Source organism: Colobus angolensis, unplaced genomic scaffold (assembly GCF_000951035.1).
Source record: "Colobus angolensis palliatus isolate OR3802 unplaced genomic scaffold, Cang.pa_1.0 Scaffold14, whole genome shotgun sequence".
Classification (NCBI taxonomy): domain Eukaryota; kingdom Metazoa; phylum Chordata; class Mammalia; order Primates; family Cercopithecidae; genus Colobus; species Colobus angolensis.
Window position 1 is genome coordinate 23341548 of NW_012114488.1, and position 14777 is coordinate 23356324.

At 41.3% G+C, this 14777-nt stretch overlaps 1 protein-coding gene across 2 annotated transcripts in view; it reads left to right on the forward strand.

Annotated features, from left to right (window-relative positions):
• Nucleotides 1-1163: 1163 nt before the first annotated feature.
• NUS1 (nuclear undecaprenyl pyrophosphate synthase 1 homolog (S. cerevisiae)) overlaps nt 1164-14777 on the forward strand; it is a 37652-nt gene continuing 24038 nt past the window's right edge. For both annotated transcript variants that reach the window (XM_011935080.1, XM_011935079.1), the window contains exon 1: nt 1164-1789. In XM_011935080.1, the coding sequence (XP_011790470.1) occupies nt 1375-1789 (415 nt within the window). In that variant the 5' untranslated portion in view covers nt 1164-1374. The remainder of the gene's footprint in view (nt 1790-14777) is intronic.

The window sequence follows — 14777 nt, forward strand, 5'->3', positions numbered from 1 at the left end:
CTTTCTACTTATGGCTAGCCAATTTTCCCAGCACCATTTATTAAATAGGGAATCCTTTCCCCATTTCTTGTTTCTCTCAGGTTTGTCAAAGATCAGACGGCTGTAGATGTGTGGTATTATTTCTGAGGCCTCTGTTCTGTTCCATTGGCCTATATCTCTGTTTTATACCTCCCTAATCTTTATATATGTACTTATAGAAATACAAGTAATATAAATATTATTGCACACACACATATATATGATGATAGAGGATGTGGCATGTAGGATGAACCAATACCCAACACCAAGCTGGGAATCAGGAATTCAGGAGAAGAGCTTGAACAAAAAGGGCAAAGACGGTACAGACTTGCGCAGGGCAGTACAGAACCATTCTAGAGCACCACTTCGAAGTCCAGATGGACAGAAACATTACGGTGTTAAAGGGGATGATAAGGCTTGGATGGGCAGTTTCCCTCAAACAGTGGCGGTGATTGAAGTCAGGCACAATGTCTATTTTTCTCCCCACTGTAAACCTAACTCACAGCGGTTGGTCAAAGTCTTGCCGAATAACTGAAAAAAAAAGAATGAAGTGACTGGACTGCCAAGCTGTAGAGCCTTTCTTTTATGTACTAAGCAAGGTACAGCCAGGAAAGGATACCTTAGATGAGAATGACATGGGTAGAGGGGTGTTTCAGGAACATGGCTAAGGAGTTTCCTTCCCAGCCTCAGCTGGGAGGCTGAATAAAAGCCAGTAGCAGGTCCACTCCAGCCTTTGAGGACACTTTTGGGAACCCTGGTGGATTCCCAGCATCAACACTTACTGAGGGCTGCTTTCCACCCCTAGGTTCTTTCCGGCATTTGTAATTTCCAGTCCACTCAGGACACTTTTACTCCTCAGAAACCGTTTCTGCGGGGGCCGTGAGAGGAGACACTGTAAGACGTCCTGGACCCAAGGGACGCGCGGGTCCCCTGGAAGCGCCCATCGCATGGAAGACCACATGTGCTTTGCTGGGGTTCCGTTCAGAAAGTCCAGGGTCGTTCGCTCATCGCCCTCCACACGACCAGGGGGCGCCCGCGGTCTCCGCCCGGCTAGTTCGCAGGCGTGCGCCTTCTCTCACTGCGTCGGGCTGGGCCATATTCTCGGACCCAGAAGCCGCGTCAGAATTCCACGCTGGCCAATCAGAACTATCCATGTACTAGTTGGGGCGGGGTTGCCAAGGGAGGAGGAAGATGGCGGCGGGGGCGAGGTGAGGTGTTGGCAGTGGAAAGGGGTTCGGGCTCGGGGGGCGGGGGGACGCGGAGCGATGGCCCGCGCCGGCCGCAGGGGCGGATAAAAAGCCGTCGCGCCGCGGGAGTGGGCGGGAGGGAGAGGGGGTGCCCGAGGGCCACAAGAGTATGACGGGGCTGTACGAGCTGGTGTGGCGGGTGCTGCACGCGCTGCTCTGTCTGCACCGCACGCTCACCTCCTGGCTCCGCGTTCGGTTCGGCACCTGGAACTGGATCTGGCGGCGCTGCTGCCGCGCCGCTTCTGCCGCGGTCCTAGCGCCGCTCGGCTTCACGCTCCGCAAGCCCCCGGCAGTCGGCAGGAACCGCCGTCACCACCGGCACGCGCGTGGGGGGTCGTGCCTGGCCGCCGTCCACCACCGGATGCGCTGGCGCGCGGACGGCCGTTCCTTGGAGAAGCTGCCTGTGCATATGGGCCTGGTGATCACTGAGGTGGAGCAGGAACCCAGCTTCTCGGACATCGCGAGCCTCGTGGTGTGGTGTATGGCCGTGGGCATCTCCTACATCAGCGTCTACGACCACCAAGGTGAGGCCCGGTGCGGTGGTAGGGGGTGGCCGAGGTGTCTTGGACCGCTGGACCGTCTGGCCGGTGGTGCCCAGGGCGTGAGTTGCCGCGGCCTCTCTGAAAATCACAGCGCTAGCGCTTTCGAGAAAGGGAGACAAGCTTTATTGAACACCTACTAAGTCGCTGGATTTGACTCGGTCGCTTTTTAACGTTTTAAAAATATCCCTTGGCCGGGCGCGGTGGCTCATGCCTGTAATCCCAGCACTTTGTGAGGCCGAGGCGGGCGGATCACCTGAGGTCGGGAGTTCGAGACCAGCCTGACCAACATGGAGAAACCCCGTCTCTACTAAAAATACAAAATTAGCCTGGCGTGGTAGCACATGCCTGTAATCCCAGCTACTCAGGAGGCTGAGGCAGGAGAATCGCTTGAACCTGGGAGGCGGAGGTTGCGGTGAGCCGAGATCGCGCCATTGCACTCCAGCCTGGGCAACAAGAGCGAAACTCCGTCTCAAATAATAATAATAATAATAATAATAACAATCAAAATTAAAATGCCCCTTATTCGTTATAGTAGCTCAGTAATGTAGATGGTATTTGTATACCCTTGTCTCCCAAGAGGGAGCAAGGTTTAAAAACATTAACTGATTTGCGCAAGGCCACAAAGATGGGGCCTTGGGCAATGGGGATATTGGAATTTTAGCCATTCTGTGCTTTTTCACAATCTTTGCCTTCAGTTACACCACAGTGTTTCTTTAAGAGAGCTTCCAGGCGCTGTTCTTAAGTCGCAGTCACGCTATAGAGGACATAGGCATGGGCTGTGTGATAGGTACTGCAAATGGGAGCGGTTGGGGTCAGGTGGTATTTGAACTGAGTTTAATGAAAAATATGTGGGAGATTGGATAGGCAGAAAAGAAAATGGTCCCTTTTTGTCTTGGAAGCCTGGGATGGTTTGTGATCCTTCATCATCCGTGCCCAACACAGTACTTGATAGAATTCTCCTCTCATACGTTTTGATTGAGGGAATGAATTTCATCATAGGGAGTTTTTGTAAGTACAAAAATTCAATACTTATTGGGTAGCTACAAACCTAAAGCACTGTGCTAGGCATATTACTTGGAATCTTGCATTTAATTCCGTGGACTCTCAGGCTTGTTTGGAGGTAGGCACATGCTCACATATTTGACATGGTTAATAACAATAAGTGTTGAGAGTAAAGTTACTATTGTGAGAAGAGAGGAGAGAAATTATGAATGAAGGAACTTGAGAAGTTCATGCAGTGGAGGTGGGATTTAAGCAGGACCTGGAAGAATAGGTAGGAGATAAGTTGAGGAAGACTCAGGTTTGGGATGTCAGGTTTGGGTTTCAATCGGATCTTGAAAGCATTGGAATTTCTTTAAAGATAAAGATGTGAGAAGAATGTTTAGGAGTATTGGTATGAAGGGAAGAAAATGAAAGTTTTATTCTCTGTTCAATAAATTACCTGTGTGCTCTAGAGAAGCATAAATCTTTGTCAGATAGGTAAATTGAAGTGCAGGGTTTTGTCAGAAAGGGTAGGAATAGGCCAGACAGTAACTCTTACAGGGTGATCTCTGATTGCCCTATCAGCTTTACTGCAGCCCGCAAGGAGCGTGATGACGCAGTAGTCTGTCATCACCAAATAATGATTTGCCCTGTAGTGTAAAGTTTGATATATTCAGGGACTGACATTTATGGAACTTGCTAAAGAACTCAGCAGACCAATAGTAGTCATGAGACTGTTAGGAGATGACACAACCCATGCCTAAACCGATACAACCAGTATTGTCTGGTGAAAAAAAATAAGGGAAGCAAAAGTGGACATCAAAGACATTAAGCAATGTGGTGGATTGATGTATAGCCAGGTGATTTAAAACAAGTATCTTTTAAAGCAAGTATCTTTATCTTCCAGTACGGAAGGAAAATGTATAGCTAAATTGTTTGACTTGATGACGGTGCCTACTAGTACAGACTATAATGTTGCCACATTTCCTTGTTCTAGCAATTTCTGTGTTTAAATTGCTGATGTGATTCAGAAGTATCCTGTGTCATAGTTGCTAAAAGAAAAATGATTGCTAATTAAGAGGAAGAAGTAAGCTAAACCAAGTATTGACTGAGAACTGAAAGGTACCTTAAGGAGCATTTTCAGTGAAAAGGCTTACAGAATTTTGTGTCTTAACTGTAAAATAAGTTTTTGTTTGTTTGCTTTTTAAAGGAATAAGGAATAATATTCCTGAAATAAGAGACCTTCAATTAGTCCATTCTTGGTTTTGATTCGTTCATGCATTCATTTACAGGTGACAGTCGGGGTCTGTTAAGTACCAGATACTCTTCCAGACATGGGAATGCAGCAGTGTACTCATGGAACTTAGATCTCAGTGGGAGTCTGACAAATAATATGCGTGGGTAAATATGTGGTAATGTAAGTGTAATGAGGAAAAATAAAGCAGGGAAGGGAAGATAGGAATGTTGAAAGTCAGTGGTGTAGGAAGGGGTACAGTTTTACATAGGGAGGCCAAGGAAAGGCTCAGTAACTTTGAGTATAGACTTGAAAATATAGGCCCTGTGGATATGTAAGAATTACTCAGAGGGAGTATAGACATATAAGTTTTATTTAGTGTTTCTTTTTCAGTGTTTCTTTTTTTGTTGTTTTTTTGAGATGAAGTCTTGCTCTGTCGCCCAGGCTGGAGTGCAGTGGTGCAATCTAGGCTAACTGCAACCTCTGTCTCCCAGATTCAAGCAGCTCTCCTGTCTCAGCCACCCTGAGTAGCTGGGACTACAGGTGCGCACCACCACACCCTGCTAATTTTTGTATTTTTAGTAGAGACAGGGTTTTGCCATATTGGCCAGGCTGGTCTCGGATTCCTGACCTCAGGTGATCTGCCCGCCTCAGCCTCCCAAAGTGCTGGGATTACAGGCGTGAGTCACCGCACCCGGCCATATTCAGTGTTTCTGAATACGCGTCTATTTAAGTTTCTTTCTAGATGGATATGTAACATGTAAAAAATCCTGTTGACATAAATGCCACCGGGATACAAGAAGTCCAAGAAATGGTGTCTCTTAAGGAGTTTCCACTCAAGTAATGATGTCCATTAAAAATTAACACAAGCTAGTATAGAAATGCTAAGTGAATGGCAGAGACTTTATTTAAGGAGCAAAAAATGGAAAATTTCCCAGGTTACCCCCATATTTGTCTGGTAAGGAAGGGAGCAATATCTGAGCTGGACCTACTCAAAAAGATAGAATTGGGATTGGCGTGAACAGTGTACTCTGTGTGTGTGAATGGGCAGCATTCCCATTAGACTAGCTTCCGTAATAGCATTGAGTAGAGTGTTGGGAGCAGTGAATATAGTAGGTTGATTTATGTAATGAACAGTTGGGAAATGAGGTAGGGTGAAGGCTTGGACAGTTACTCTGGTTATCTGTTGCTTTGTAGAAATCTACCCAAAGCATAGTGTTTTAAAACAACAATTTATGTATTGACTTAGTTCAGTTGGGCAGTTTTTCCTTTGGGTCACTCATAAGCTTTCATTCAAATAGAGTCTGGGACCTAAAGGTTTCTCCTTATGTCTGGTGCCTGGTTTTCGATGGCTGAAATAGATGGGGCAGGTTTGTCATCTGGCTTCACGTGGTCTGGAGGTTGTGGCTAGCTTGGGCTTTCTCTTTTAATAGTGGCTTCAGGGTAACCAATTAGCTAACTTCCCGCAGAACGAATGTTTCCAGAGACTTAGCCGAAGGCTGAAGCTGAGAGATGCCTTAGGACCTAACCTAGGAAATCATGCAGTGTTACTTTTTCTATGTTCTCTCGGTCAGGGAAGTCTCACGTCTGTTCTGCATCAAGAAAGTGGAGAAATGGACTTCACCTCTCAATGAGAAAATGGCTTGTGTAGAAAGGTTGGGTGAGAATTTGAAGGGGGATTGATGGGCAGCCACTTTGAAGACAAGCTTACCACCTTACATTTTCTCCTGTCCTAAACCCCTTTGCCCTCAAATTTGTATTTAAATTCGTTCTAATTATGGTTGGATCTAGATAATAATATTTAATCCTTAGACTAAAAGATCTATTATATTGACCTTGATTTGACTTTGCCTGCAAACTGATCTTTCTGTTTTTCATTTACCTGCAATATTTCTTAATTATAATAGAGTCTGCAGGTGTAATTCTTTCATCTTTCAGAAATTCCAGTTGTTCTCTCAGGACAGTGATCAGGAATTTTTTGAGCTCAGAATTCTAACAAGGTTTTGCTGTTCTGTCTATATGATTATAATTTAAGAAATGACCGTAACTGGGATGGTAGAAGAACCAGGGGTTGGGGTAAATGGATTTTGTTGTTCTAGCCTTAGCAGTGTTGTTTGCCTGTGTCTCACATGCACGTACACTTGGCTCCAAGTTATCTGGATATGTATTGTTATCTTAAGTGACGGAACTTGTTCTTATTTCCTGGCTTTATTGTGCCTTGCTGGGAACCTTGCTGTTGGTCAGTATTTTTCAAAAGTTGTCTGTGGACCATCTGTGAATTAGTCATTGGGAATGCTTATAAAAAATACAGGTTCAACACATTTAGTAATCAGACTTAATGAGGGAACTGGGACCTGGGCGTCTCTGTTTTTAATCAAGCTACCTATATGATACTTCTGCACACTGAAGTTTAACCCTAAGGCAGATCAAAGGATACTCTGCTACTTGCCTTACATTAGATTACTTGTATTTCATGTTTCTTTTCATGATTGAGGATAATTTGGGATAGGCCTTAGGATTATTTGCTGTAAATTGGAATGAACCAGAATAAGGCATTGCCTTCTGTGTGAGAATTCAACAGTAAGACAACAGATTTTTTTTTGTGCTGCTCTTTCTAGTGTTATTTCCTTAGTTTATTTAAATCAAAGCTGGGTTTCTTTTGAATTGGTTTTTGGATACAAGTTTCTCACAGTAACATTTTAAAAGTCTGCCCAGTGTATCCCACCTTTTCAGCCTATTTCTCAGTGCTTTGCATACCTTTGCATACCTTCCTGGAACTCCCTCTTCTCTTTTTTTTCTGGCAAATGGCTATATGCCTACCAAGAGGCTATTGTCGATCTTTTCTGAGTCAATCCTAAATATCACCTTGTATACTTTTGCCTTTCTTGAGTATTCACTCCCTTCTCTATCTTACTGTATCTCTGAATCTCCTCAGAACTTCAAATATCTCTGAAGGTACTTCTGTTCTCTGCTTTGTGTAGTCATATTTATATGTATATGTACATAAACTTTCTTACTGGTTTATAAATTCCACAGATACTATCCGTCCTTCTCATTTTTGCTTTTCTTACAGAGTGTATCTTGGTGTTATGCATGTAATGAATAGTTAATATGTGTTCTTTGAATTCAAAGAAAGGCTGCATTTCCTGTAGATAAGAATAATGAACTGAGCTGCACTTTGTGTTTCCCAACGTAATACCCAGAAGCCTTAAAGTAATGGAGGAAAATGAACACAGTTTACCCTAGTTTACTTAGTTGGCACAGTGACACAGATACTATTGAGAAGTATGATTTTCTTAAATTTATTCTCCTTATGTTGAAATACAGAGGTGCTGGAAATGTTGAAAGTCTAAATATTGTGATTACATTTGACATACTGAATAGTACAACCTAGTGTTTATCTTCCCTCATGTGGAAACTCATGTAAGGGAGCAGTCTATTCTTAATCTCGACCTTTGTGTAGTTCATGTCTTGTACAGAATTTCACGTTTATCTTAATGTCCTGAAATGACCTCTTCACCTTTTTCTGGCAAAGGGCTAGCTACCTGTCAAAAGACTCTTGATTCTTTTTTTTTTTTTTTTTTTTGAGATGGAGTCAGGCTCTGTTGCCCAGGCTGGAGTACAGTGGCGCAGTCTCGGCTCACTGCGACCTCTGCCTCCAGGGTTCAAGCTGTTCTCCTGCCTCGGCCTCCTGAGTATCTGGGATTACAGGCATACGCTACCATGCCCGCCTAATTTTTCGTATTTTTAGTAGAGATGGGGTTTCACCATGTTGGCCAGGCTGGTCTTGAACTCCTGACCTCAAGATGCACCTTCCTCAGCCTCCCAAAGTGCTGGGATTACAGGTGTGAGCCATCGTGCCCAGCTTGTTGATTCTTATAAGTCCATCCGAACTATCATCTCTGAAGTAGCCTCTCTTGACTATTCCATCCCCAGTCTTATTCTGTCTTTGAAAAATTCTATCCCGCTTTTGTTAACTTCTTAAATGACTTTATTCTGTATGTACCCTTTTGTTTAACTATAGTACTGGATCTGTGTATTAAAGTAAACCTTGGCTGAGTGTGGTGGCTCATGCCTTTAATCCCAGCACTTCAGGAGGCTGACATGGGAGGATTGCTTGAGCCCAGGAGTTTAAGACCAGCCTGGAGAATATAGTCAGACCCCATCTCTGAAAAATAAAAATAAAAAATTAGCTAGACATGGTGTATGCCTGTAGTCCCAACTCCTCAGGAGGCTGAGATGGGAGGATCACTTGAGTCCTGGAGGTTGGGGCTGCAGTGAACCATGGTTGAAGCACTGTACTCTAGCTGGGGTGAAAAAGTGAGACCCTGCCTCAATCAATCAATCAATTAATCAATCAAACCTATATCTTAGTAGTAATAGTTATCCTTTGTTGAACTTTTACTCTGTACTGGATACTATAGAAAAGTGCCTTAAGTTGTTAGCAGTTTTACAGATAAAGAAACTGAGAATTTAAAAGCCAGGTTCCAAATCTAGTAAGGAGCAGATCTAGAATTTGAACCAAATTTTTATTCTGGAGCTTTTGTGCTTAACCATTACATTAGTTTGATTTCTACTGGTAAGAGAGTGTGACCACAATGGTCACTTTTAGTACTATTTCTGATTGTTTTGGGTCATCTTAAAGCCTTGGTAAACAGGCACTTATCTATAGGTCATAGAAATTATTTGTAGGCCGGGCACGGTGGCTCAAGCCTGTAATCCCAGCACTTTGGGAGGCCGAGACGGGCGGATCACAAGGTCAGGAGATCGAGACCATCCTGGCTAACATGGTGAAACCCCGTCTCTACTAAAAATACAAAAAATTAGCCGGGCGAGGTGGCGGGCTCCTGTAGTCCCAGCTACTCGGGAGGCTGAGGCAGGAGAATGGCGGGAACCCGGGAGGCGGAGCTTGTAGTGAGCCGAGATCGCGCCACTGAACTCCAGCCTGGGCGACAGAGCAAGACTCCGTCTCAAAAAAAAAAAAAAAAGAAAAAAAAAAGAAATTATTTGTAAAAGATAGTTAAAGACTAATAGAAATTTCTTCATCCCACCAGTATACATGTTCATCCTTTGAGTTATAGGACGCATTTTTTAAAAAACCAACTAAAAATTTCATGTTATGGTGCTCCAGCTTTGTGTTGAGTTGTTACTTTTTCAGGTGAGCAGATTCTGTAAATATATTCTCATTTTAAAAATGTGCAACCAGATGCCGAAAAAACCCACATGGCCTGTTCATTTTGCATATCTTTTGTGCTGACAAGCTAGGACTTAAATCCAGCCCTCATTTTGTTATACTTTGTCACCATTACACATACCTGTTCTCTTACTACAGCATTGCAGTGTAATTTTCCACAGTATAATTGTTGTTCTGTGAGGTGTCCTGAAGGGCTGTCTCCTGAAATAAAATAGCTTAATGGCCTATATATTTTGTTATGATTTATTTTCTCTTGACTACTACAGTCATGTAAAATATTAATGGTAGATTTTTTTCACTTTAAATTATTGCTCCATAAATATATGTTTTCTTCTCTGAAGATTGCTCTCTAGTCATTTTATAATTGGGTTGTTAGAGGTAACTTAGGGGTCTAGTTCAAAAAGAAAAAGAGGTAGGCCAATTTTTTAGAACTGGCATTTATTTATAACCAGTGAAGTGCTTAATAATGAGGAGAGATTGTTTCAGTGCTTATCTCATTTTTTCCCTTGTTTATTCTTGTAAGTACTTGCTATTATTTCTTAAAAAGTCTGTTTCTGTAGAAGGGAATGAATAATCACAGTAAAAATTCTAGTTTCAGATTTAAAAGAAACAGTAGATGTATTTTAAAAGCCTCGTTTTTATAGACTTGATTATACATTTCACATACCTTTTAAAATAATCAGTATTTGAGGAATGCAGGTAAGATTTGCTGATGGAATACTTGTCTAATTGAACTCCTTGTTACTTGGTTCCCTTAATTTAAAAAAAGTATGCATGTCATGACTTTATTATTCAGTTAATGTGTAAGACTGAATACACTATGTAACCTAATAGGTAGATTAGGCAAATTTAGTTCTACTCTGCTGTCTTCTAATCCATATGTCTGGCTTCTCCTCCTCTGTTGTACTTCCAAATGTTGTGGTGTCCTAGAGTATGGATGCCCTTGTTTTTCTGTTATTCACTTTGTTGCAAATACTCAACTCTGCTAGTGTAGCTAAAAAGTGGCCATAAGCAATTGTGGCTGTTTTCCATAGCAGTAGTTTTGACCTCTGTCCTGCAGATGATCTTCCCAAAACCATGGCTTTAAATGTCATATGTGTGCTGACACGCAGGTTTGGGCTGGAAATACAGTACTGATATCTCCCATAATTCCAGACTTCTGTATCTAACTCCTTGCCTAACATTTACTTTTATTAGGTCAGCCCTATGCCTTATATGTCTAAAACAGTACTTTTGAGACCTAATCCTTGTTTTAGTCTCCATCGCAGCCACCCAAGTTTAAATTACCATTGTTCTTTCACCTGGATTACTGTAGTCGCCTCCTAACTGATCTTTAGTTTTCTATCCTGGTCCCTGTATAATCCATTCTTCACCTACCAGCGAGGTGATCTTTTTTTGATGGCATCATTCGGACTGAATAAAACCCTCCAACAACTTCTCGTTGTAGTTGGAATGCTTTCGAAGTTCATTACCAAGGCCCACAGGCCCCTTCATGTTATGGCCACAGCTGACATCTCTGGTCTCCATATGATACTCTTCTTTCCTCCAATGTGGTGAGAAACCTGACTGCTGAGAGACTATGCAATACAGTGATTGCTATAATAGCAATCACCTAGAAGTATTGATTTTTGTATTTTAAGAACTGAAAAAAAACAAAAAACTTTTTGTTTCATACAATTGTTAAAATAATCATGAGACTAGCACCAAGGAAGGATACATATTATGCAAGTAAAAAAAGCAGTATACAAAATTGCATAACACCTACACTAGGATTACATATGCATGTGGACAAAGACTAGAAAATATTGAGAAATAGAAATAGTTGTGTTACAATGGTAAGGTTAAGACATTCCAGCAGTTATGGGGAAGGTTAGGAAATATTCCCTTATTGTCTAAACATTGAACATCTTATTTTTTAAGGCTAGAATTTAAAACAAATGTTTCTTAGAATATAAAATGAAGTCTTCATTTGGCCCTCGAAATGCATACCTGCTGTTTATTAAGAAATAAAAGTATGATAGTCTTTCTGAGGTGTAAGTTTGCTAGAATAATTTTCTTCTTTCATGGAAGTTGAAGATTTTGCGGTTTTTCTTTTATGTTTTTCAACTTTTATTGTAGATTCAAGGGATATGTATGCAGGTTCCTTACCTTGGAAATTGAAGATTTTCTCGTGCGTGTTTTGTCATAAATGACTATTTGATATATCTTTTCTTTCTTGTTTTTTAGAGACAGGGTCTTACTTTTTTGCCCAGGCTGGAGTGCAGTGGTGCGATCATAGTTAACTGCAGCCTTGAACTCCTGGCCTCAAACGATCCTCCTGCCTGAGCCTCCCAAGTAGGTAGTACTACAGGCACAAGCCACCATGCCTGGCTAATCTTTTTTTTATAAAGACAGCGTCTTGCTACATTTCTCAGGCTGGTCTCAAATTCCTGACCTCAAGTGATCCTCCCATCTCAGCCTCCCAAAGTGTTTGGAATTACAGGCATGAGCCACCATGCCCAGCCCATTTAACTTTTTTCTTATATTTCATGCAGTTTACATTTGGGAAATTGAGAGTACATGAAATATAATTTTAAAACAACAAAACGTAAAGTAAAATTCTTTAAGTCGTTATTGCAAAAACTTATTTTAGATTCCCAAGTCACTCCTAAAGAATTCAAGTATCTGTTTGCCCCATGAAACCTCCTTAAAAGGCTTTTAAAAAAGAGCTCTAGAGTGAGGAGAATCACTTGAACCCGGGAGGTGGAGGTTACAGTGAGCCGAGATTGCACCATTGCACTCCAGTCTGGGTGAGAGAGAGAGACTCCATCTCAAGAAAATAAGCTCTAGTCCTAGTTTTTTTGAAAAATACTGCTCATTTATTAAAAGATAGGTTGTATTTATTTTATAAAATTCAACTTTTTTGGAAGGGAGTTCAAAATTTAATTGTACGGTGGAGTTTAGTATTGTTCCTTTATCAGAGTTAGAAATAGTAACTGAACTGAATAATTAGAGGGATATCTGGATTTCAGGCCAAATTTGTAGATGCTTGCCAAAGACAATTGCTTGACCTTTCTGGGTTTATTTCGTCACCTGTAAAAGGATGTGATAAAGTGATTCTTGAGGCGCAATACTATATAATTCTGTAAAATACTGTTTTCTTAAAAATTTGAGTATTTTCAAGTGTTTTCCCTTAATCAGTTATTTCTGAATGAGTATGACCTTAGCTTCCTTTTACATAAAATAGCTTTCATAGTAATTTATTATTTTGGCTTTAGTTTTGATTCTAGAAGGGAAACAGGATGAATTAGATGAATTATAATATGAGAAAAAGAATCTGTACATATACTATGATATTACTAGGGGAATTGCCTGTTTTAGTCAAAGCCAACCTTATATCTTGTATTTCTTGTGTATCATGTGAAGAGAGAGTGTGTGTGTGTGTGTGTGTGTGTGTGTGTGTGTGTGTAGACATTGAATCCTGAAGAAAATTGTAAGCTGATAATATTGCTTGTGATTACGTATAATCAGATTTCTGGGTGGGGGTCAAGTTATGAGTTATTGGGAATTATCTTGCCCATAGGGTCTTATCTACACTCATAACAACTCTCAGAAACCATACCTTTAAATTTCATTTCTGCATCCACTATCAGCCAAGACAAAGATTCTGTTCCAATAACTGTATGAAAGTCTTTATAAGAGACGTTTTGTAAAGGAGATGGTCTCGATCTCCTGACCTCGTGATCTGCCCGCCTTAGCCTCCCAAAGTGAATATTCTTTCCTTTTAATGGAACTTCTGCCTATGTGCAATAAGGAAGTGTCTGCTTTTTTTGTGGCATGTTCCTGGAAACCTAAGAAAAATTCCATTCAGTGACATGTTCCTTTATGTTTCATTGTTGTTAAGCGGCACTTTGTACATTGGTAATTCAGCTGATTAAATAAACATTGAACTGCTATATGGAAAATATGGGAAAAGAGTTGAGTAAGATACACATTCACAAATAAGACTACAGTTTAGTCAAGGGGAGGGTGGAGAGATTTAAGCTATAATAAAAAACAATATTAGTTTATTAACAATTTTAAATGAGTGTACATGGAGGGGTTGAGAGTGAGGGTAAGTCAGAGGAGGAATGGGGCACATCTGGCTGGGGAATTGGGAAAGGCCTCTTGAAGGTAAGTGACATTTCAGCTGGCCTATGAAGAATTAGGAGAATTTAATAGGCCTGGGCTTGGGGAAGTGGCATAAAGGATGGAGGTTGGAGTCACTCCGTGTGTTTTTGAGGAACATAGGCAATTCTAATTTGTGGAGATAAAGTATTGTTGAGAAATGGAAAACTTCATTTGATTTGTGTTCAACAAGCCTGGAAACATAGGCTGGAATGTTAATGTTGGACTGAGCAGTTTGTTCTTAATACACTAGGCATTTTAGGAACCATTTAAGATACCGAAGTTGGAATGTGCCAGGATTGAATAAATCTGGTGTTGAAGCTAGCAGTACTTAATAGAAGGGGGCAGGAACACCCACAGAAGTTGCTTATAATATTATAAAGAAGTAGGGTGGGCTGGTTGCTCATGCCTGTAATCCCAACACTTTTTGAGGCCCGAGGAGAAAGGATCACTTGAGGGCCAGGAGTTAGAGACCAGCCTGGTCAACAAAGCAAAACCCTGTCTCTACAAAAATAAAAAACGTAGCTGGGCACAGTGGTATGCACCTGTAGTCCCAGCTACTCAGAAGGCTCAGGCAGGGGAATCACTTGAGCCTAGAGGCGGCTGCAGTCAGCTGTGATAGTCCCACTTGCACTCCAGCCTGGATGACAGGGTGAGACGCTGTTTCTTAAAAATGTGTATGTATATATATAATAAAGAACAGCACAATGGCTGGGAACTGTGTGGGCAATGGACAGAAAGGAATATGGATATAGGAAACATTGCTGTAAAAGAGTATATGGGCTTAGCATAATTAGTAGGGCTTTCAGGAGTGATAATGGGAGAGTAGAGAGGATGCCTGGGTGACTGGGCAGATACTCATGCCTTTTTTAGAAATAGAGCATCAAGAAGGAGGGCTTTTTTTTTTTTTAATTATAAACCACTTTATAGCAGTTATGATTTTAAATCACCTGCTGTCCTACTACCCCTATACATTTACTGTTCTCATTTTGGCTGTCCTCTTCCAGTCTTGTTCTTAAGTGCATGTAAGTTATACACTTAAAGTCCTGCTCCTTTTAATTTATTTTCTAACCTTGATGTCATATAAGTGTTCTGAGAGCTAGCTTTATTAGATAAGCCACCAAGGTTTGGCTTTGTTCACTCTCGGGTGCCTACAGAACTTCAAGGTAGAATTAGATGTTCGAATGAACTAGAAATGTTAGGAACCAAATGATCTTGTTTCTACTTAAAATTTTAAAGTTTTGTTCATCGTGGATACTTTGGCATTTTAATTTTTAAAGATACTGCATTGTTATTCGTTGTCTTAATTACTGAGCTTTTTTCGGCACCCCCTTAAATTTTTGCACCCCAAATTTTACCTCACCTATTTTTGTCTGGGCTTTTTTTGTTTTCAAGTCTTGTGAGTAACTAGAATC